Source organism: Podarcis raffonei, chromosome 6, assembly GCF_027172205.1.
Source record: "Podarcis raffonei isolate rPodRaf1 chromosome 6, rPodRaf1.pri, whole genome shotgun sequence".
Lineage (NCBI taxonomy): Eukaryota > Metazoa > Chordata > Lepidosauria > Squamata > Lacertidae > Podarcis > Podarcis raffonei.
The window spans coordinates 72088328-72110729 of record NC_070607.1 but is presented as its reverse complement, the minus strand read 5'-3'; the positions used below and the strand labels follow the sequence as shown (position 1 = coordinate 72110729).

At 45.2% G+C, this 22402-nt stretch overlaps 1 protein-coding gene across 6 annotated transcripts in view; it reads left to right on the top strand.

Annotated features, from left to right (window-relative positions):
- Window positions 1-22402, top strand: part of DLGAP4 (DLG associated protein 4) — a 332681-nt gene that overhangs the window by 261463 nt on the left and 48816 nt on the right. Inside the window, exon 1 of one of the 6 annotated variants that reach the window (XM_053393985.1) lies at window positions 14072-14447. The exons of 4 other annotated variants lie outside the window; for them this stretch is intronic. In XM_053393985.1, coding sequence (XP_053249960.1) covers window positions 14087-14447 — 361 coding nt within the window. In that variant the 5' untranslated portion in view covers window positions 14072-14086. Of the gene's footprint in view, window positions 1-14071; window positions 14448-14622; window positions 14886-22402 lie in introns of those variants that run through there. One more of the 6 variants, XM_053393986.1, reaches the window with a different exon arrangement.

The window sequence follows — 22402 nt, the reverse complement described above, 5'->3', positions numbered from 1 at the left end:
TCACTCCTGCTGTGACTTTTGTTCTTGCTGAATTTCTCATTGGTTCATTTGAATTTCTCTGTCGGTCTGTCTCCCCTGGCTTAGCATCTTTCTTTTGAGGACTGTGCATCCTGTTTGCTGTGAACTAAGATATGTGTGTGTGTGTGTGCGCGCACACACACACACACACACACACACAGTGAAGAGGCAGAAGCTGACAGCAATCATAATAAGCAGCCCAACATTCCTGTTCTTTCTGCAAATTCAAGCTTGGGTTACATATTACATGAAAGTTAGCACCAGGATTGACAGCTGCAGAGATTACTGCCTGCCCTGGATAGTGCCTTAAACAAAGCTTTTGTACCTTGGCAAATTAAGGGGGGGGGGACTGGGACTGGGACTGGGAAGGGGAATACAGCCAGTCAAATCTACTCATCTACTTGGCAGGCATTCTGCTGTCAGCCTATTTGTATCTCCGGCTTTAATAAAGACATCCAGAGTTCTCTGCACTTCTGCATTTCGGAGTGGGGGAATGAAGAATAGTTTTGATTTTCTTTCCTCAGAACAAATAGATGTGTGTGGTGGGATTTGGGGGGTCCTATCAAAATAGCCTAGGCAGAAGATGTGGATCCCACATAACTGGATGCAAGGCATCCATCCGGCCTCAGTACTTGGACTGAGATAGTTCTTACAAGTTGCTATTCTGTACATGAATTCCCACCTCCCACCGGAGCGGGTTTTTTTGGCTTGATTTATTTATTATAAATTATAATGTAACTGCATGGACAAAGAATAACCTGCCACTGACAGAGCACAGCTCAGTGGTTATCCATGAGATGCTAAAGTTCAACAGAGAGGCCCGTTACTAATCATATCAACCAGCTCTGACCCCACATCACTTTCCGTGTCTGTAATAATTATTTTTCCCCTGTAAGACTTTCTACTTCTTTTGCCCTAGATTCCATCTCCAGAAATAGATTTCTCTGGAAGTAGGCAGGGGATTGTGCAGTTGACATGTGTGGTTTGTGGGTAGGTGAGCACTCATTTGCAAGGCGACCTTTTTGATTAATTCTGTCTCCAGTATTTGTGTGGGAAAAAGGGAGGCAGGGAGCGTTAGCACATAGTGGATATTGGTATAGATAAAGAAGAGCTGGTTCTATTATAGCTATGTACCTTTGAGAGCAAGATGTATATTCCGCCCATGTTCTCTACATGCATCAATTTATTTCTCTGGACCAAGGGGTTTATTGCATAATGTAGTCAGGCAAGTTTCCCCACATCCAGGTCGATAAACAGAGGCAAGCTGTGATTTGTTAGTGAGTGAAGGCTGCAAATCAGTAGTCCCTGCCTAGGAATGCTTCTGCTGTAATGTAGCCTAAATATTTCTATGCTTTGGCAATGCCTTTTCTGTGTACCGTTTAAAGTACACAGAACCCTTTAGGAAAGGGGTGGGGAACCTCAGGACCAAATGTGCCCCTCCAGGCTTCTTTACACAGCCCTCATCCTTCTCCCCAGGCCACTAGGCACAACAGCCCTGCTCTTCACCCTCCTTGAGTGCTTTTGCATGGCTGGAATGTGAACGATGGTAATGTCTCTTGCTTGTGCAGATGGAGGAGGATGGTGCATTGGCTTGTGTGTGTACAAACTTCTGGCTTTTGCATGGATGGAAATTAGCTTAGTCTACAGTGTTAATAAGGGGCACGCCCTTTGCTCTGGCCACTCCCATTTTGTGTATAGCCCTGCCCATCACTGGCATGCAGACACCAGAAGGTGACCCCGTGTGCTGAAACAGGTTTCCTACTGTGCCTTATGAAAACAGTAATTTACAGACAACAATATCTATTGTGCTCACAGGACTAGTTTGAACCAATGGAAACCTCCAGCTTTGGCAAGGATTGTAAAGCATTTTGTGCAAATCTAAATACCTGCATAAATGATGATGATGATGTCTTGTTGTTCTGGGATGAAGCCTGCCTGATTGTGGTTGATATAGTGGCCAATAAGTCTACTAAGGTGGGAGGTGAGGACCACAGTGGGGAAAATTGTGTCCTGGTTCAAAAGAGCAGGTTCTTATGGTTGGCTGGTTTTTGTTGTAATCACTGTGACCCTTGCTTCCATCCACACATAAGGCAGAAGCTTCTCCTGTAAAATAGCATTAGATAGGACACATGGGCACAGCCAGGATTTTTTTTTGGGGAGGACAGGCTTTTATTACGAGGGTAGAACCTCAGATTTGTATTGATTTGTATTGGTTTTTATTTATTTAAGAGGGCAGCTGCCCGTCCCCCGTCTCCCCTTGGCCACACCCATGATAGGACACCTAAGTTAGGCAAGACTTGTTTGTTATACAATAAATAAAGCAACAAAATTCCCATATGAATGTGAGAAAGCAGATGCACCCAGAGGCTTTGTAGAGCACTTCATGCATATGTCAGTTCTGGCACTCAAAGTCTATGTGCCAGATCTCCAAAATTCTGAGACGGAGCTAAAAACCCAACACTCCAAAAATGTTTTGTGTTCTCACATTTTGTCAGAGGTGGGTTTTGGTTTTGGGGTTTTTTTAGAGTAATGTATGGGTTCCACGAGCACAAGGGTTGCACAGACACGTAATATTGACTTGTGTTGACTTATTCTAATTCTGGCACGTCAGCTGTGTCTTAGCAGTCGCTTTGGCATGCATCTTCTGTTTTGCTGTGAAATTATCTCATATGCGTTCCAATCTCTTGTCTCCAGCCTGCGCTGCCTTCTGACCATCTGGTTGCCTAATGTTACTCAATTGGTCTCTTACGTTACCCTTGTGGTGCCAAATGTCTTTGAAGTAACTAGAAATCTCCCAACCCGTATAGAAAAGAACTAGGAGCTGGTGTTGTGGGGCCTGAGAATCGCATGCATCTCGGTATTTGCTGTTACATTTAAAGCATTAAAGTTGTGATCCTGGGTGTAAGTCTCATAGAAACTGGTGTTACTCTCTTCTGAGCAGACCTGCATAGCATTGTAGTGTAAGGTTTTGTTTTGTTTTTAAAGAGCGACTCAGTGTTCTCTACTGTACACAGCAAATAGAGTTTTCCTTCATCTGCCTGATATTTGGAGAGGTGGGAGAAGAAATATCTTAAGAAATACTAGCAAGACCGGCAGCCCTTTCTAAAGATGCCTGTTAATTTTCTGTTTAAAATGATGCCTTGGGGTATAGTAAAGGTAAAGGTACCTCTGCCCGTATGGGCCAGTCTTGCCAGACTCTAGGGTTGTGCACTCATCTCACTCTATAGGCCAGGAGCCAGCGCTGTCCGCAGACACTTCCGAGTCACGTGGCCAGCGTGACAAGCTGCATCTGGCGAGCCAGCGCAGCACACGGAACGCCATTTACCTTCCCGCTGGTAAGCGGTCCCTATTTATCTACTTGCACCTGGGGGTGCTTTCGAACTGCTAGGTTGGCAGGCGCTGGGACTGAACGACGGGAGCGCACCCCGCCGCGGGGATTCGAACCGCCGACCTTTCGATCGGCAAGTCCTAGGCGCTGAGGCTTTAACCCACAGCACCACCCGCGTCCTGCATTGGGGTATAGTGGAACTTAAATGTAAATTGCATGTCCCAGATTTGTATTCAGTTTGTTCTGAGATTTTTTAAAAAATAACAATATATCTTGGATTAAAGTCAGGTGAGACTTTTCTTACATCAATTCATTCTTTTGTGAAGGTGGGAAATGAAACAATGACATGTATTGATGGAATTATATGATGATCTTGCTACAGCTACTGAAGTCTTGCTATATCTACTAAAGGGTGAGAATCACCTAACCAGCCCCCTTAGTGGAAACCTTGCACAAGGACTTCCACTTGCACAAAGGGGCTTCTTCCTCTCTCCTTTCCCTATGCACCCCCTGGAATTGGTTTAGGGAGGGGGTCTGGAGGACCCCCAGAACAGCATGTAGAGGACTCATTCTACCTGGCAGGCTGTAGTGCTTCCACAGATGGAATGTTTGGAAGAGCACAACATTGAGTTCTGCCCAAAGCTTTTAACATAAGAAGAGCCTGTTGGATCAGGCCAAAAAGGCTCATCTGGCCCAGCATCCTGTTCTCACAGTGGCCAACCTATATGAAGCCAATAAAAAAACCAGGACATGAGTGCAACAGCACTCTCTCCAAAAGCAATTCCCAGCAACTGTTACTCAGAGGCATACTGCCTATGACAGCAGAGGTAGAATGCAGCAATCTTGGCTAGTAGTGGCTAGGAATTTGTCCAATCCTCTTTGAAAGCTATCCAGTCTTGTGGGAACCAATTCCATAGTTTAACTATGTGCTGTGTGAACACATAGTTCAGAAGAAGTGCTATTTTTCGAGAAAAAGAGGTGCCAGAACTCACCACGAATACCTCCATCGTTCTCTTATAATGGCAATGGCACCCAACTGAAAAATGCCAGAACTAAGTTCTAATGAGTTCCGGCTGGGGGAAAAACCCTGGCTACTGCTACAGAAGAGGAGGCTTCTATCAAGGATGCCCCCCAATATGGCCAGCTGGCCCATGAGTTGGGGTGAGGTAGTCACCTCAGGCAGCAGAGGCCCAGGAAGTGGTGCGCCCACAGACAACCCATCTGCCCTACCACTGGTGGGGTAGCAGCAGCACTGGCTTCCAGCAAAAGATCTTGCCAGAACCCACCACCACTGCTTCACAGGCACTGCCATGTAACCCAGGTAAGGGAGGTGGAGGCAGTAGCACCTCAGGCGGCAAAACAGGATGCGCTACCCCTGCCTCCCCAAGCCCTGGAGTCAGCACTATAGATAGTGGTTGCTGCGCTGATCCCAAAGAATAAGGGTTTAACTGTATTCTTGAGCCACGTAACTCTTCATTGGACAGAAGCACTGGTGATGAAACTCGGTCTGGAAAGTTCTGTGATCCATGAAAGCACTCACACTCCTATTCAATTTGAGTTTCCCTGTTAAATATAACTTTCTCTAACTTGGATCAATGTATTACAGCCTACTCTTATTATGAGTCATGATCACAGAGTGTCTTACACCGTACAACTGTCTATATTGATCACAGAATGGTGTCACCCATGGAAACACAACAGAGATGTTCTTACCTTCACCCCAACTCATCTTCAGATCCTTTCCCACATTGTGGTGTAAAAAGTGAGCAGTGATTCACCACAGATGCTCAGACAGCAAAATCTAGAACATGCGTGCTTTGTCTTCAGGGCATGCAAGGATATTGCACTACAATAAAAGCATGAAAAGTGTCTCTGATATACTTCCAAGCATGTGGGCCAAACCTAAAACTGATCACACAAGGCAAGAAATAAAATGTTGAACAACCATTATCTTCCATACTGGCATGAAGCGGGGGGGGGGGATGTATATTTTCTGAGATAATATTGGCATAACAGCAATGGAAGAGGCAGTATATGTTTATCTACTATGGAGTCAGGAAAAATGGTTATGCTTAAAAGTACCCATAAGCCAAGAGGATGGAATTTGAGGTAAAAATATTTTAACCAACAGGACTTCCCCTGTTGGTTAAAATATTGATTATTGATTTTTGTTGATTACATTATTGCTAGGGTACAAGAGCAGGCAGAAGCCTTGCATAGCAAATGGAGCTGATACATAAAAGCACATGCTGCAAAGAGCAGTCTAGATCTACACTCTGAATCTGTTTTGATGGAGAAATCATAATCCCAGCAAACCCCATGAAAGTCTGTCCTCACCAAGACCGACATTCTACTAGCATCATTTCTGATGTGTCCTGGTTGGACAAGATATGTTCTGAAAGTTGCATCCTGCTTACCACCACCAAGTGTTACCTTTTTGCATTTCCACTGTCTTTCTGCTTGCTCTAGCTATCGAAGCTGGTGAGCTCTATCCTGTTTGAAAGGGGTCATGTCTCAAGAATGGCAGAGCTATTTGGCAGTGATCTTGGATACCTCAAACTGGTGGAATTTGCACAGTTAGCCAAAGAACATGGAATCATGAAATTGTAGAGTTGGAAGCGACCCGAGTGTCAAATAGTCCAACCCCTGCAATGCAGGAATCCAGCCCAGAGCCATCCCTGGATGGGCTCGAACCACCAATCTTCTGGTTAACAACCAGACACACTGACCTATTGCACTACATGTGGGGAAAGGAAGCAGGAGACTGCGTGGATAGGACTCGGTTGACTGTAACTGACTAAGCCATACTCTGAGTAGACCTAGTGTAATCGATGGACTTGAGAGCTGGACCATAAAGAAGGCTGATTGCTGAAGAATTGATGCTTTTGAATTATGGTGCTGGAGGAGACTCTTGAGAGTCCCATGGACTGCAAGAAGAACAAACCTATCCGTTCTTAAGGAAATCAGTCCTGAGTGCTCACTGGAAGGACAGATCATGAAGTAGAGGCTCCACTACTTTGGCCACCTCATGAGAAGAGAAGATTCCCTGGAAAAGACCCTGATGTTGGGAAAGATGGAGGGCACAAGGAGAAGGGGAAGAAAGAGGACGAGATGGTTGGATAGTGTTCTCGAAGCTACCAGCATGCGTTTGACCAAACTGCGGGAGGCAGTGGAAGACAGAAGTGCCTGGCGTGCTCTGGTCCATGGGGTCACGAAGAGTCAGATACAACTAAATGACTAAACAACAACAATCTATGGACTTAAGTTAGTCAAGCCCATTGATCTCAATGGATGTACCCTGAATATGACTTAGTCAGCTACGTCCTCATGTGAATTGGCCAGCACAATGGCATGCAAGTCGTAGGGAACAAGCTGCCCACTCTGTGCTCATAATAGTTACAATAACCCACACAGTCTGTAAAGAAGAACATGATTATTCTGAGCATTTAGGAATTTGGGAAGCTGCCTTTTGCAGAGTTAAGACCATTGGTCCTTGAGAACGATATTGTTCTCATTGACTGACCCTAGGTCCCCATAGTTTGAGAGAGGGACATTCCTGGCCATAGCTGGAGACGCTGGGCATGGAACCTGGAATCTTCCGCATGCAAGGCAGACAAACTGCTATTGAGCTATTGAGCCTTCCACAAAGAATTAGTTTACACAAAAGATATCAACAAGAATCACTGATACTATCCTTCTCTAAATGCCTTCCCCTTAAAATATCTATACAATAGGTATTTGTACAGCTCCTGAGATTATTAATCATTCTTACATAGGCAGAAAAGAATGGAATTCATGTTTTTTCATTTTCTTCAGAGGCTCAAAAGACAGTATCATCATTCTAGCTGGCTCAGCCCATGCTCCAAACTGATATATTCTCGTCCATAACAATAATAGGATTATTGGATCCCAACCAAGGATTTATATCTTGCTATTTAATTTTTCAGCATGAGGTCAGATTGATTAATGTGTATTAGACGCACGGATGGAATCTTGAGATAGTCCAAGGAACAAATTCTGAGTGCTTGTCTTGAAAGAGACTCGATAGTCTCTCCACTGTGTGCTGATCTCCTTCCCTTTAAAAGTCAGCCCTCACACATCTCTGCAGGGCAGTAGTGCATCAGTGAATCATAAATAAATTACAGAACTAACTAGCTATTTTTGAAGAGCATGCAGTTTAGGTAATGCATATTGTCAGCGCTGCCCGAGGTCCCAGCTCACAGAAGACCAACGCTGCTTCGTTCTTTAGTTTAAGTCTTTATTGAAGTTCAGTTTCACTTCCACACGCGCAGCGTGCAACGCTACGTCTCTAACCTTAGACCGCCGAAGCTCCGTCTGAATCTCCTCCCCCCTGACACCAGTTTAAGACTCTAGCCTTACTCCACCTCTTCCTCTGTTCCTTCCTCCTCTGGGTCCGCCTGCTCGTCGGGGTCTCACCCTTCCTAGACTCTTCTGACGCTGAGTCCCCTGACTCTTCCCCCTCCCTCCTTCGGGCTTTAGGACCTGGCTCCCAATCCGGGTTTTCTGCTGTCCCGCGCTCCTGCACATTTGAACTTGGCGCGCGCGCGCAGCCTCCCACTTTCCTTCTGACCGTTACACTTGTGTCACTGCTCCCTCCTTCGGGGAGGCTAGCTGGACCTGACCTCCCCTCCGTTTCCCCACTTTCCGATGGGGGCGTGGTCAGCCCTGACTCATCTTCTCTCCCCGCTTGAGGAGAGGCTGGTCCTGACTCATGTGACTCTTCCCCCCCACTGCGCTCTGGTGGGGGAGCTGGTCCTGATCCTCCGCTGCTCCCTTGGGAGTCCCCGCTGGCCCCTTGCTTCTGGTGCGTCCCCCCTGGGACCCCCCTTGCCCTTACCATAGGCGCCCCCTTCTGGGAATCTTCTGATTTGCTGGAGAAGCTCATGGAATCTCTCGGGTCACTGTCATACTCCCCTACGCTCCCCTCGGATTCCTCTCCTTCGCTCTCTATTTGCTCTCTCCCCTGTGCTTCTGCTCCTGAGCCTCTGACACATATGCTTCCTCCCTAATCCAGCTCAAGGAACGAGATTGATTGTCAAGCCCACTTGACAGCATCTGGAAAAACCATCTTCATTGGTCATGTTTCTGTCTGAGATGTTCAGTTCTGCTCCATCAGCCGTTTGAAGAAGGCTATTGGTATATGCTTGATTATGGGGTCATTTCACCCATTGGATACCTCCCTCCTATTAAGTTTCATCAGAAGGTTAGATGTGACTTCCAAGGTCAGCAAGAGGACTGTGCCAGCCCATGGATTAAATAAATGTAGTAGAAACCACAAGAATGGCAAGAGTATTTATGAGAGGTGCACATTTGCTCTGTGTGCACTCTGAATTACAAGGCAAATGGGCTGATCGGATGACATTTCCACCTGCCTGAGTCAAAGTGTGCCTTTCAGCAAGATGCCTCAAGTCAGTTCAGGGACTCCCTAAAGTCTCATGTTGTTCTGTGGTCTCAGGCATCCAAAAAATCCTGAATTTTGTCACTTAGAATAAAGCTGCATATATTTTTTAAAAGCAAAACTAAGCTGGTGAATGAAATGCTGAGCTTGAGTGGAGAGATCTTTTGTTTTGATGGACAGATCTAGGTTTTCATTGCAGTGAATTGTTTCCCCGTGGCATGCCAATTACCGTGATTTGGGAAACAGATGTTCTGCCTGGGAAAAGCAGGGTGTGCAGAAGAGCAGTGGACTATTGGCATCCTTCTCAATCACTTTCCCCCCTAACAATTAAAATCAGTAGTTCAATCACCTTGTTTTTCCACTGCTTATATTTTCTCCCCCATTTGTGTCAATCTGGTTCTTAGTCTGCAGACTTTTAGGAGAGCTCAGCATAGGGTCACTCCATTTTCCCTCTCCCTCAGTTCAGTTGTAGAGCTTTTTGTGTAACTAGTTTCTTTTTATTCTAATCACTTTCTGTTTTCCAACAAACACCTAGTTCATTTTTCATGCCATTTGTTTTCTCTTATTTTTCCTTAGGTTTGTTTGTGCAAACTTCTCGCGAGTCCCACATCTCTTTGTGTGCATGTGTTTTTCTTTCCACCCTCACCCCCCAGTTTTAACTTGTTCAAAGTTTTATACTCCTCTCTTCATTTTAGGGCACTTGTAATTTCGCTGTGTTCAATTATTGCTGTCTGGTATTAATATTTTTTTATTAAAGATTTCTCCCGCTTTTAAGTTTGGTGCTCTTTCCCCACTCAAGTAAGCCTGCTTGTCCCTTAAAGCTCATTGCCAGCCTATTATTGCCCATAAAACGCATGGAGAAGTTAAGTGGTTTCTATTTTATCCACCCCAAAATAGAAAAGTCTTGTCCTTGCAGGAGAACCACTCCACCTATAACATGCTGAAAGATGACAGGCTTCATCTCTTGAAATAAAAAATTAAAATACATTGAAATACACTCACAACAATGGACTAATTTATGTAAAATATGTTGCAGCCATAGTGAAAAATGCATGCTTATCTCCGATTTAAAAAAGAAGACATAGCTGAAACAGATAATCTAAAAGCAGAACATTATCGAGATATGTTGCATTTTATTTCTGCAGCACAATATAAAGTACGCTTTATACTGCAAGCAGCTCTAAATTTATCTTAATGGGCCTTTTAGTTATACATATAAAACCACCTATCATTTTACTTGCATATAAAGTACTTTACTTGAAACCTACAGTGCAAACCAATTGCTGACAGTTCAATGACCACTTGCCACATTCCTCTTATATAACTCTTTCCATTTTGACAACATGCCCATTATTTTAAATTTATTATTGTAATGTTTCCTCCATGGAGATCTTCTTGATACTCAAAGAGTGTTTGGAAAACAACCCCTCCCCTTTTCCAAAGTCAAGGAGTCTGTGCTTTCAAAGCAAATGTGGAATCCTATATACACCTACTTGGACACAAGGCCCACTGAAAACTGTAGGACTTGCTTCTGAGTAAACATGCATAAGATCAAGCTGTACCAGAGAGCTGAAGAAATATCCAGTCTAGAAACCTGTGTTTGATTCTGCTTTCAGTGTGTCTGTTCTGGATGCTAAGGCACTAAGTTTCCATTGAAAAATAAGTCAGCTTTTGTGAATGTTCTATAGTTCACTGTGCAAGCATGGAATTTTGGAACGGATTATAAACTGCTTATATGTAGGACCTTATAAAAGGCCATTATTCTTTCCAAGTTTTTGTTGTTATGGTTACAAAGACAGGGAAAATGCGGGCAGAATTCTCATGATAGCCAAGTGCCTTTCTAAGCCTTGAAAGAGGAACCTCCAGTATGTTGTTGTTGTTGTTGTTTAGTCGTTTAGTCGTGTCCGACTCTTCGTGACCCCATGGACCAGAGCACGCCAGGCACCTCTGTCCTCCACTACCTCCCGCAGTTTGGTCAGACTCATGTTTGTGGCTTCGAGAACACTATCCAACCATCTCATCCTCTGTCGCCCCCTTCTCCTTGTGCCCTCCATCTTTCCCAGCATCAGTGTCTTCTCCAGGGAGTCTTCTCTTCTCATGAGGTGGCCAAAGTACTGGAGCCTCAGCTTCACGATCTGTCCTTCCAGTGAGAACTCAGGGCTGATTTCATTAAGAATGGATGCGTTTGATCTTCTTGCAGTCCATGGGACTCTCAAGAGTCTTCTCCAGCACCATAATTCAAAAGCATCAATTCTTCGGCGATCAGCCTTCTTTATGGTCCAGCTCTCACTTCCATACATCACTACTGGGAAAACCATGGCTTTAACTATACGGACCTTTGTTGGCAAGGTGACGTCTCTACTTCTCAAGATGCTGTCTAGGCCTGTCATTGCCCTTCTCCCAAGAAGCAGGCGTCTTTTAATTTTGTGGCTGCTGTCACCATCTGCAGTGATCATGGAGCCCAAGAAAGTAAAATCTCTCACTGCCTCCATTTCTTCCCCTTCTATTTGCCAGGAGGTGATGGGACCAGTGGCCATGATCTTCGTTTTTTTGATGTTGAGCCTCAGACCATATTTTGCGCTCTCCTCTTTCACCCTCATTAAAAGGTTCTTTAATTCCTCCTCACTTTCTGCCATCAAGGTTGTGTCATCTGCATATCTGAGGTTGTTGATATTTCTTCCGGCAATCTTAATTCCAGTTTGGGATTCATCCAGCCCAGCCTTTCGCATGATGTATTCTGCGTATAAATTAAATAAGCAGGGAGACAAAATACAGCCTTGTCGTACGCCTTTCCCAATTTTGAACCAATCAGTTGTTCCATATCCAGTTCTAACTGTAGCTTCTTGTCCCACATAGAGATTTCTCAGGAGACAGATGAGGTGATCAGGCACTCCCATTTCTTTAAGAACTTGGGCGAATTCAGTTCGGATGACCATCACATCTACTACTGTGGGCAAGAAACCCGTAAAAGAAATGGAGTGGCCCTCATAGTCAACAAAAGAGTGGCGAAAGCTGTACTGGGATGCAATCTCAAAAATGATAGAATGACCTCCAGTATAGGTATATCTGAATGTCAGATGCAGAAACAAACAACAGAGGCTGTGCTCAATTTGAAAGCATCCAGAGCCATTGGGTTGACTTCAGCTGGAAACAAAACGCTGTACTTGGTGGTCCTTGGACAGAGCAAGGCAATTCGCATTTTCTTAATCTTATTGCCTTGCTTATTTGGAGGGTCACCTAGAAAAGCATTTTTGTTTCTAGCTGAAACCAACTCAGTGCCTCTGGATGCTCATTAAGTGAACTGCTGTAGGTTTTCAGGGTCTGGCTTACTCCCCACTCCCCTCAATCCTTCCTTTCCTTAGCAGAGAGATGGCTAACCTGTGGCCCTCCCAGCTGTTGTCCATCATCCCTGGCCACAGGCTATGCTGACTAGAGCTGATGGGAGCTGAAAATTCAGTGGGTCAGCCTCCCCAGCCCTACTATGGTGTGTATCCAGCATGTTTACTCACAAACAGTCTGAAGAGATGCCTGGCATTGTTAAGGCAGCAGGGACTGAAGGTTTCTTGTTCATTCATTCTATTTTTAACTCTCTCTTTCTCCACGGAGGTCAAGGTGCCTGTGTGGCTTCCCTTAACTCACTGTAATAGCCCTGTGCAGTAGATGTTGCCTTGCCCAAGGTCATGCTGAATGCTCTGACTTTTTAGAGGCCAGATTTGTATACCTCCACCCACAATATTTCATTTCTTAAAATGTATACACGGCTTGACATGGTTTGTGTGTGGGGGGGTTGTTTTTGTTTTAAAAAAAGAGCCCTCAAAGCAGTTTGCAAAAAAAAGCCAGCAGTAATCTTGTGCCTTGTTGGTAAAACAGAGGTTGCCAAGGTGGCGGCCAGATGTTGCTGGACTACAACTGCCATCCTCCCTAACCACTGGCCTTGCTGGCTGAGGCTGATGGAAGTGGGAGTCGCATCAAGTGAGGAGCACTCTACTGCACTCCCATTCCTGCTTGATGGATAGGTAACTTGCTCACCAATGTGAGAGTAAGATGCTGGCCCACATGGGCCTTTGTCCTGATCCAGCAGGGTTTTCGGGTCCAATGACCTGGAGGGTCACAGGCTCCCTACTCTTGCCATAAACTCCAGAGATAAACTGCTAGTATAAAAGTATTTTAATAATGATAGCCTTAGGCTATCCTAAGGAAGGGGCAACCACCGGGCACAAAACTGTGCCTGAAATATAATCCATGCAGAGCTGAGGCCAATTAGACTCACTGGCATTGGGGACAATGAAGCTGGCACCATCCTCTGCCCTTGGTTTTGATGGAAAACAGGGGTGCCAACTTGAATAAAATATTGGGGGCAGATAAGCCCCACCCTGTATTGTCAATCACAAAATGTGGTGTGCACACACCATTTGAATGGCAATATCCGGTGGCGCTGTGGGTTAAACCACAGAGCCTAGGACTTGCCGATCAGAAGGTCGGCGGTTCAAATCCCCGCGACGGGGTGAGCTCCTGTTGCTTGGTCCCTGCTCCTGCCAACCTAGCAGTTCGAAAGCAAGTCAAAGTGCAAGTAGATAAATAGGTACCGCTCCGGCGGGAAGGTAAACGGAGTCTCTGTATGCTGCTCTGGTTCGCCAGAAGCGGTTTAGTCATGCTGGCCACATGACCCGGAAGCTGTACGCCGGCTCCCTCGGCCAATAAAGCAAGATGAGCGCCGCAACCCCAGAGTCCGCCATGACCGGACCTAATTTTCAGGGGTCCCTTTACCTTTACCCATCAACTTGGGGGTGGGGGGGGCTGGCCCCTCAAATACTTTATGGGGGGTTGTCAATGGGATCTCAGCTCCCACGAGTTGGCTCCTAGGATGGAAACAAATGATGTGGGAGCTGCAGGTGGGAAGGAGGGAGCCTGCTCTCGGCGCCTGTCCTCGAAGCAACCAAAGATGGAAAGCATCCCTCGGCGAGATCCGGAGCTATTTCAGGGCTGCTTTGGAGTCGCGCGTGGTTCTTCCCGCCATCGGCCGCGCTGCCAGGAAGCGCCCCCTCCCTTCCCCTCCCCGGGGGCGCGCGCACACACCTGTCGTCCATCTGCTCGTCCTTCCCGCCCATCCCCGCCCCCGCGGGAAGGAAGCCTCGCGAAGCTGGCGCGCGTGTAGCCGGGCGCCGGCGGGTGCCAAGAGCGGTGCCCACCCGGGCGCCACACCTCGCGCTGCTCCCACCTCCTTCACGCGCTCTCCATATCTATCCCCCCCCCAACACACACATACTCCTCCCCGCAAAAAAAGGGGGGGCAGGCAGCGCGCGAATGGGCACCTTGTGAGCATGTGCGGAATACTAGCTGGAACTGGTTTCGCGGAGGGCGCTTGTGAGCTGCAAGGAGCGGCTGGCTCGTCCTGCGCGCCTCGCCACAGCCGACGAGGGTCCGGGCGGCGCAGCAGCGCCCTCCCCTCTCCTGCCATTGGCAGCCCCGGCCAGGCTTCCTTCCCCCGCCGTCGGGAGCGGCTGGGTGTTCTCCTCCTCCTACAGCCCGGCCTCCTCGGTCTTCTCAGCCCCTGCGCCGCGCCGCCCGCAGCCCTTGGCCGCCTTCGGGGCCTGCCTCCTCCGGTCTCCGGGCGCGGCCCGGCGAAGGTGGGCGTGGCGAACCCGGGTCTTTCGCAGCCCCCCGACGCTCCTCCCCTTGGAAGTACATAACGGGAGCGGATGGGGCTGGCTGAGTGAGGGAGGAGGGTGAGTGTGCGCGGCCAAAGCTCGCTTGCGCGGCTCGGTTACTTTGTGTCTTTTTCCAGCGCCGGTTCCAGCGTCGCCCAGCAGCCGCTGCCCGGATCTCCGCAGGGCAGGCCCGGCCCGGCTCTGGTCTCTCGCCCGCCGTCCACTCCTCCTTCTTCGCCCGGGAGCTGCTCGCTGCTGTTGTTGTTGTCGTGTGTTTTTTCTCAATGAACAGGGCGAAACCCGGCTCTGCCCTTCTGCCGTAGTGCGATTCCTTCTCTTCGCTTTCAAGGCGAAAGGAAGAACAGTCTCCTCTTCTCTTTTCTCTCTCTCTCTCTCTCTTTCCCTTCTTTCTCCCTTTTTAGCCCCCCCCCATCTTGTGTCATGGCTTTGTGTCTGGAGCTATTTAAACAATGTGAGTGTACCGAATTGTGTGGGGGCTTTTTTCCATTATGGCATGCAAATCTCGGGAAGGCTTTGCAAGCGGCCGCTCAAGGTTGTGCTCCTTATATATATCCTGTATTGTTTTCAGTTTGTCGGGCTGTCATTTTGAATGCATTCGTTCTGTGCATATATCGCATAATGCTCTAGCTGGTAGACCTTTAAATGCAAAAAAGGAAAAAAAAATATTCCCATTTCCTGTTGTGAGCGAATTGCTTTCGGATACAGAAGTGCTCCGAGTAAGTGGGCGGGTGCTGAGGGTAGCCTGCTTGGATGTGGGAAAGGCTTGGTTTTTTTCAATGGCTTACCCGCTTCCCTTTTTTCCTGCCTATCCGGTTGCATTTTCAGCTAAATCCTGAGCTTGAGTGGCTTGTATTAATTGGGGGGGGGGGGGCAGGCGAGGTTGATGGCACATATGCCCGGTTCTCCCCACTGCATGGCTCTGTGCTTGATCAGAAATTGTTGTCACTTTTGCTGAGATATATTTAGTCTACTCGTGGCATTCCAGATCATGACAGGATATGAAATCACTTTCCTATATTTATGCCATCCCAGACTAAACGTGAGCCATATGCGCATTTGTGTCTGCTTGAGTAATGAAAGGACACAGATTGGGGGTTAATCATCTAGTTTTTCCTTAATAGCACTGCTGTTAGTTGAGCATTTGTGTTATCTTTTTAATATTAAAAAAAATGGTACTTAAAGTTCTAATATTTTCCATGTGTGTGACATAAAAATTGTCTGGCCACAAACTGTGCAAACCTGTACAGTTGTGATTGAGATGTATCCTGTCACAGATTGCTGCTGAAGGCTGCTAGGAAACAGGGTTGGGGGGAAACTGCTGATTTAAGGATTCTTCACATCACATATTGCCTAAAGCCACAAAGTAGTAGGAAAGGTGACATGAAAGGACATCCTCTTTCCCCTGTAGAACTGAAAGAACTTACAAGAAATGAACTCATTAGGGATTTCTTAAGGAGCCCTAAGCAAATATGATATATTACAGATATAAAAACCAGTGCCTGATAAAACAAGAAATTCTCCATTGAGATGCCTAGTTATCTGAAAGTGTGTGATTTTTGCCCTTAGGGATGTGGCTCAGGCACTGCAAAATTAAAGAGTACTTAAAAAAAATAAGCTTTAAATGATGATAATATGACAGAATTAATGAATGCATGCAGACTTGCGGGTGGGTATATGAGCAAAGTTTTTACAGACCTAACACACCTTGGAATTCAGTTTCCAAATATGGTTTGCTTATTTTTCCTCTCCTATCTTGAACACATCTTCCACCCTGCCAGATCTTTATTCATTATGAAACAAATTCCTGGGTACATAAAGTGATGCTAAAATTAAACTGCTTGTCCTGTCATCAGTATACAGCTGCATAGAGGGACATAAAAAGGTCTGGAGCCGCTTCTCTCTTTCTCTCCTTAGTGAACTATTTTCTCCCTTTTACTGAAGGGAAACCTGTCCTTGCTTTGCAGTCAGCCCTTTCCATACCCAGGGCTTGCCTATGTGAACTGGTTCCCAAAAGAAAATAGCCTCTTGACAACGGCAGCAGAAGGTGTTGCAATGACATACTGTGTTTATAGAGGAAAGTATGCCTGGAGTGCTGCTTATTTTGAACTAATGAGTCCTTAATTGGCCAGAATACTTTATTGCTTGGTAATCCCTGGCCTGGCTTTTCTTCATGAGATGCTCACCAGAGGTAGAGAATTGCTAAAGCGACGCTGGGCTTGCAGAATGGTCTTATTGTTGTGTATGAATGCAAAGCAAAGTAATTCAAGGACCTGAGTGTGTTCTTACTGTAAGGAAGCCAGGTGGTGTGCCTGAATAGGCAAATAATCCTTGTGGCATACGGTAATTGCCATTTGTAATGGACTGGATGTTCCTTATGTCAGTAGAGGCAATTTCAGAAAGTCCCTTATATCATAAATGTTAAATCTGACAAAAGCTGCAGTCGTCTTTGCCCTGACACCTTATGTGCAAGAGAATACCTGAGGACCAGGAAAAATTAGCAGTAAGAGCATATGTAGCATGAGACTCTTAATTTCAGGGTCATGAGTTTGAGTGCCACATTGGGCAAAAGATTCCTGCATTGCAGGGGGTTGGATTTGGTGACTTTTGTGGTCCCTTCCAGCTTGACAATTCTGTGATTCCATGCTGGGGCCCTCATTTTACCCCTGCTTCTCAAGCCACTTGGGTGTTTGTGCAGCCTCTGTGCACTCTCCACATCTCTGGAGAGTTGGGTAACCCTCTGGAGCAAATTTCAGAAGGCAGAAGGGCTGTAAAGAGGAGAGGAAGTCTGTTCACACATGGTTGAATAGTCATCCCTTGTTGAGAATCTGAACACTTGGTAGAAATACTATAGAAATGGTACAATTGAAGCTAAGCTTAAAACTTTGTCAGCCTTGTAAACTGAGTGGAGTCAAGCTAGGTCAGCATTTGAATGGGGGTTAGTAGTTATCTCATTGCTGCTGTACATTGTATTTTATTGCATCATGTGTTGAGATATAATGGGCAGAGTTTGCCAAAGAAGCTCTGTCTGACTTCAGCTTTTGCAGTGGGGCTTTCTGCACTCTCCTACCCTGCATTTGGATTTGAGGGGAGTTGAGAGAACCCTCAGAACAGCATGCAGGAGGGAAAGAGGGGGGATAATTCCATGCACAGTCAAAATGGTTGGAAGAGCATGATATTGAATTCCACACTATGTTGGAAACTGCCTGGTGATTCCTAAGCAATAAAAGGCTGGTTTATATATTTTGGTAGATAGATACTTTGAGGAGACTGTTGCAGAGTCATAAAGTGATATTGGTGTGTTGTGCCACTCTGCAGGTAGAGTTATTACTTTTGACTGAAACTAAATTGGTGACATTGAGTTTATCCAAAAGTTCAGGATACTTAAAGCAGTACTGTATTCAAGTTTTACTCAGAGTGGACCCATTGAAATTAATGAACCAAAGTCATGTTCATTCATTTCATTGAGTCAGTTTTGAGTAAAACTAAGTTCTGGCTGGCATATGTAACACATTTTTAAAAACCTGCTCACAGTCTCATGCCTTGTATTCCATTCCTCTTCTAAATTTTGGTGTTGGTATTCTTCATCTGGTGGTGTCCTGCAACTTTTTCTGGCTGAGAGAAATTTTGTAAAGTTGGGGAAGGACACAACAGTGAACTCCTGGGAAAACTGATGCTATGTTGCCGTAACTTGTGTTGTGTGGATAGAGCAGCAATGGGAGGGAAGGCTTTTACGAGAGCCCTTTGCTTATGCAGTACTGAAGTCTGTACCCATGTTCATTTTAGCAAATTGTCTTCATGCGGGGCAACAGAGAAGGCAAGAAGGCTTGTTGTAGATTTTCAAAGGCTGGTTCATCTTGCTATGTGAACTGTTTTCTAATGTAGCTTACCAATTCTGTATTAGTTGTTACCCATATAAACATGAACCATTTAAATTGGCTTGCAAAATTTAAAATCACAGTGCAATAAAAAATGTAACACAGCAATAAAAATACACAAATTACACATTTAAACACGTTTAAAAGGCAGCCGTGTTGGAGATCACAGGTAAAAATGACCGTCACTTTCCAATATGAAAAAATGTCTGTGGCTTTTGCTGGCTGGTAGAGGAACCCATCTGCACTTCGCAAGGCATGGTATTCCACAACACTGGTCCAGCCAATTAATTTTCAATAAATAATTTCTGTCTTTAGCAAATACAGTATTCATTTCTGGTAGGAAATCTTAGCCAGCTTACCCCCTCAAACTAATACAATAAAAAATAATTTCTGTTAGACACTACTTTACATGTGGCTACATAAAACACACTGCAGATTTGAGGCATTAATGTTGAAACCAGATTGGAAAAGAGAGCTCCAAATTGTATTCCTAATTCAACTAACAGACAAGATGCAAGAGTTAATGGACTCTCCTTCTCTCTCTCCCCCCCCCACCCACACACTTAATTTTTACTAGGATGATTACCAACAAGTTTAGTGCAATATACTGTATATCTTATGTCTGAGCAGAATTTTGTTCAAAAAGGTTCAGAATTACCTGTCCCCCTTCCCCCACAAAAAGCTGCACAACCTGTGGCAAATAAGATACAGGCACGACCAGATAAAAGCTACATGAAGCTGGGAAGGGGGTCTCTGAACATGCTGTCAGATTACCTTTAAAAACCCTGAAATAAAATATCAATATTGCTACCCCAGTCACATTAGTTACGGACTCTGCAACTATGTTCTTGGTTCTACTGTACTTTGAAAGGGCTTGTTGTAACAGTAAAAGGTACACTGGTTCACTTTACACGAGGGATGGGAAACTTGTGGCTCTCCAAATACTGCTGGACTGTGCTTATCATCATCTCTGACCATTGACCTTGGGACTGATGAGAGTCAACCAGTAAGAGCTACAGGTTCCTCACCTGTTTCGTGCTAAAAGATGAGAAGGTGAAAAGCATTGTAAAGAGGGGTCTGCTTGATTCCTTGTTTAAAAACTCACTTTATCTCATAAACCCATGGATATCCTTAAGCACACCACCTATTCCATTATGTAGAAATATAAATGCTGGCTTATTTCCCAGGCCCGTTGAAAAATTTGCTTAGAGAGTATGTGAAGTGCTTTGATTACTCTAAAGTGTGGTGGTGGTGTTTGTTTGCATTGAGGCCAGGAGATGGCAGCTCGTTTGATACTGTGGACAATGTTGTAAACTTTTGCTATTACACCTTCAAACATCCCTAAAGCCTAGAAATTTGCTTTAAAAGTTACCAAGATCCTGATTCATGCATAGAAGAGGGTCTGTTTTATATGGTAGCCCAAAGGCAGAGTTGTTTAGTGGTAATGAATCATATCTGAAAGCCCCCGTTTTTGTGGCCCTTTGGTGGATATCAGTGGGCATGACTACTATATGTTTAGCCATATCACAGCCAAGCTATATAAGTGACAAGGAAAACCATTTGAGGGTAGTGTCTTTACAGAGCAAATCATGATTTGCAAGGTGGAAATGGGGCTTGGTTCTCCCAGTCAAAATCATAAGCTTGCGCTGGGCTGATTTTAAATATATATCCCTGCATGTGAAAAGCCATGTTAGGGGGGAATTTAAGATTATAGCCCTTCTCCCTCTTGTGTATGTGTTAAGGAGAGAATCCATTTGTACCGAGGAGCACTGATTTATTTATATTCTGCCTTTCATCATAAGAGCTTGGAGCAAGGCACAATAAGAATTATTACAGTTCAAACAAAATATGCAAGCAGGTAAAATAAAAGAAATGTGCAATTGCCAAGCCCACCTATAAAAATTCCAAGATGGACATAGCCATTTCCAAAGGCTAACAGCCATGTTTTGAGTCGCCACCTGCCGCCTGATGTGGTCCAGCCCAGACACAGGGTTCCCAGCACTGGCTTCTCTGCTTGTGAGAATTCAGCCTGCGGAAAGTCTGTTTATAAGGATTGGCTTGTGGATAAATGGGTGAGGCCTCTGAGTAAACTGCAGTTCCTTGACTCAGTCATGAAAGAACTCGCAGCTGTCCTCAGTTTGCCAGTGCACCTGTTCCTCTCCTTATACTGTCTTTCACTCCTGCTCAAACACTTCATAATGTGCAACGACATAAACTACCTGACTGTGTGCACTAGCAGTTTAACTCATTGTCTCTAATGAGAGACTCTAAGCAATCCCATTTTCCCCCATTGGCATCTCTTGCAGCCAAACCTTTGGGCTGAGATTTCACTGCTGTTGTTATGAGGCATTTACAGATGAACCTTTTTTAAAGGGGGGGTGGGGACTTATGTTTGTGCTTATATTCACCAAGCCACTGTTAGTAAAAAAAGGAAGGCATTCCATGTGGCAGTGACATAATGCTGAATAAATCTTTTAATGACGGTTCACACATTCCTGTCCCCAGAGGCAACATTTTTGAACCAAACTGCAGAAAGACATCTTCTGGTTGTTGTCCCTCCCACTTCTGTTCTTTATGTCTTCATAGTAGCAGCTTAGCATTTATTTATTTTTATTTTTTTGCTTCCATGGGCTGAAGCAGCATAATTGGATTCAGTGCGGTGCAAATCGCTGCAAATATGTGAGCTGAAAGGATGAAGTTTAGACAGTGTGTGGCCTTGTTTCATAAGTCCACATTTGGTCATGAAGATATTTGGTGAATTTGCCTACAAAAGCAATTTCTAAGAAGCAAAAAAGAAAAAAGAAAACCTTGCTGGAATCTTTCTCTGAAAACAGACTTGCTGTCTGGAAAGAGGACGAAGCAAAGATGGTTTTTCAAGGCACAATGATCGGGGTCTCCAACTTCGATTAGCGGCATAAAAACCTTTCTAGCTGGAGTACTGGAGGAGTGGTTTACCTAAAAATTGCGGATTGTGCGGATATTGACACCGCTGCTATGTGGCAGAAAACATTATGTGCCATTAATTTCCGTTTGTTTAAATGTGTTCTTAAACAGTGTTTGTAAATGTGCTGGTTTAACGAGGAGACTGGGAATTTTGCCTGATCCACTAGTCATGCATTTTTAATGAATGATGGGCACTTTGTCTCTGATGAGCAGCATATTAAATCAATCTGCAGTCCTATTTAAATGGGAGTGAAGGGTGTGCAACAGTAGTCTCTCTTGGGGAGGAAGGACAGCAGATCCTGCAAACTAGAATTGCTTGGGATACAAAGCTGGAGGTGTGTTTTGATTGAGTTAGTAATATTGGGCAGGGCCCCAGTATGACTGCAGCAGAGAAAACGGGACTAGGAAGCCTTTCAAAAGGCAAAACCAGCCTTGTTGCTAGAAAACCGGTCGTGATGAAAGCCAGTAACATGGGGCTAACTATTGCATACTGTATTGCTAGATTTGCAACATTTCTTTAAGAAAAAATGGAAAATAAACTTTAAAATAGCAGCACCATTTACAATAATCTTGCGGAAATTTGGATTAAAGGTTCTAGGGTGGTGATGCCAGATTACCCTTTGTTTAAAAGACTAATCCCAACTTCAAATGTATCCTGAAAGGGACAGAATCCCTGTGAAACCATGCAGGGCAGGGCAAATAACCCAACTCCTAACTACTTACTTTAATGCATATGGATCACATTAATATTCCCCGGGGGGGGGGGAATATGCCAGTGTTGGATGGTTCCAAGGGCAAAAGTAGGCAGAGCAATTGATTTTGAACACTAGCTACTTTCCATCTAAGGAAACATTATCAGAGTTTAAAGACATATTGCAGTCAAGCAAACCCCTTAAGGTAGGTGCGACTGTCATGCTTAAGTTACAGGGTGGGTGGGTAGGGGAGTTACTGCCCTAAAGTCTTCTAGTTAGGCCGCTCCACTCTCTCTGGGTGATTGACCCCCCAAAATACTAGAAGTACCGTATTTTTTCCTCTATAAGACTCACTTTTCCCCTCCTAAAATGTAAGGGGAAGTGTGTGTGCATCTTATGGAGTGAATGCACACTGCGCTGCTATCCCAGAAGCCAGAACAGCATGAGGGATCGCTGCT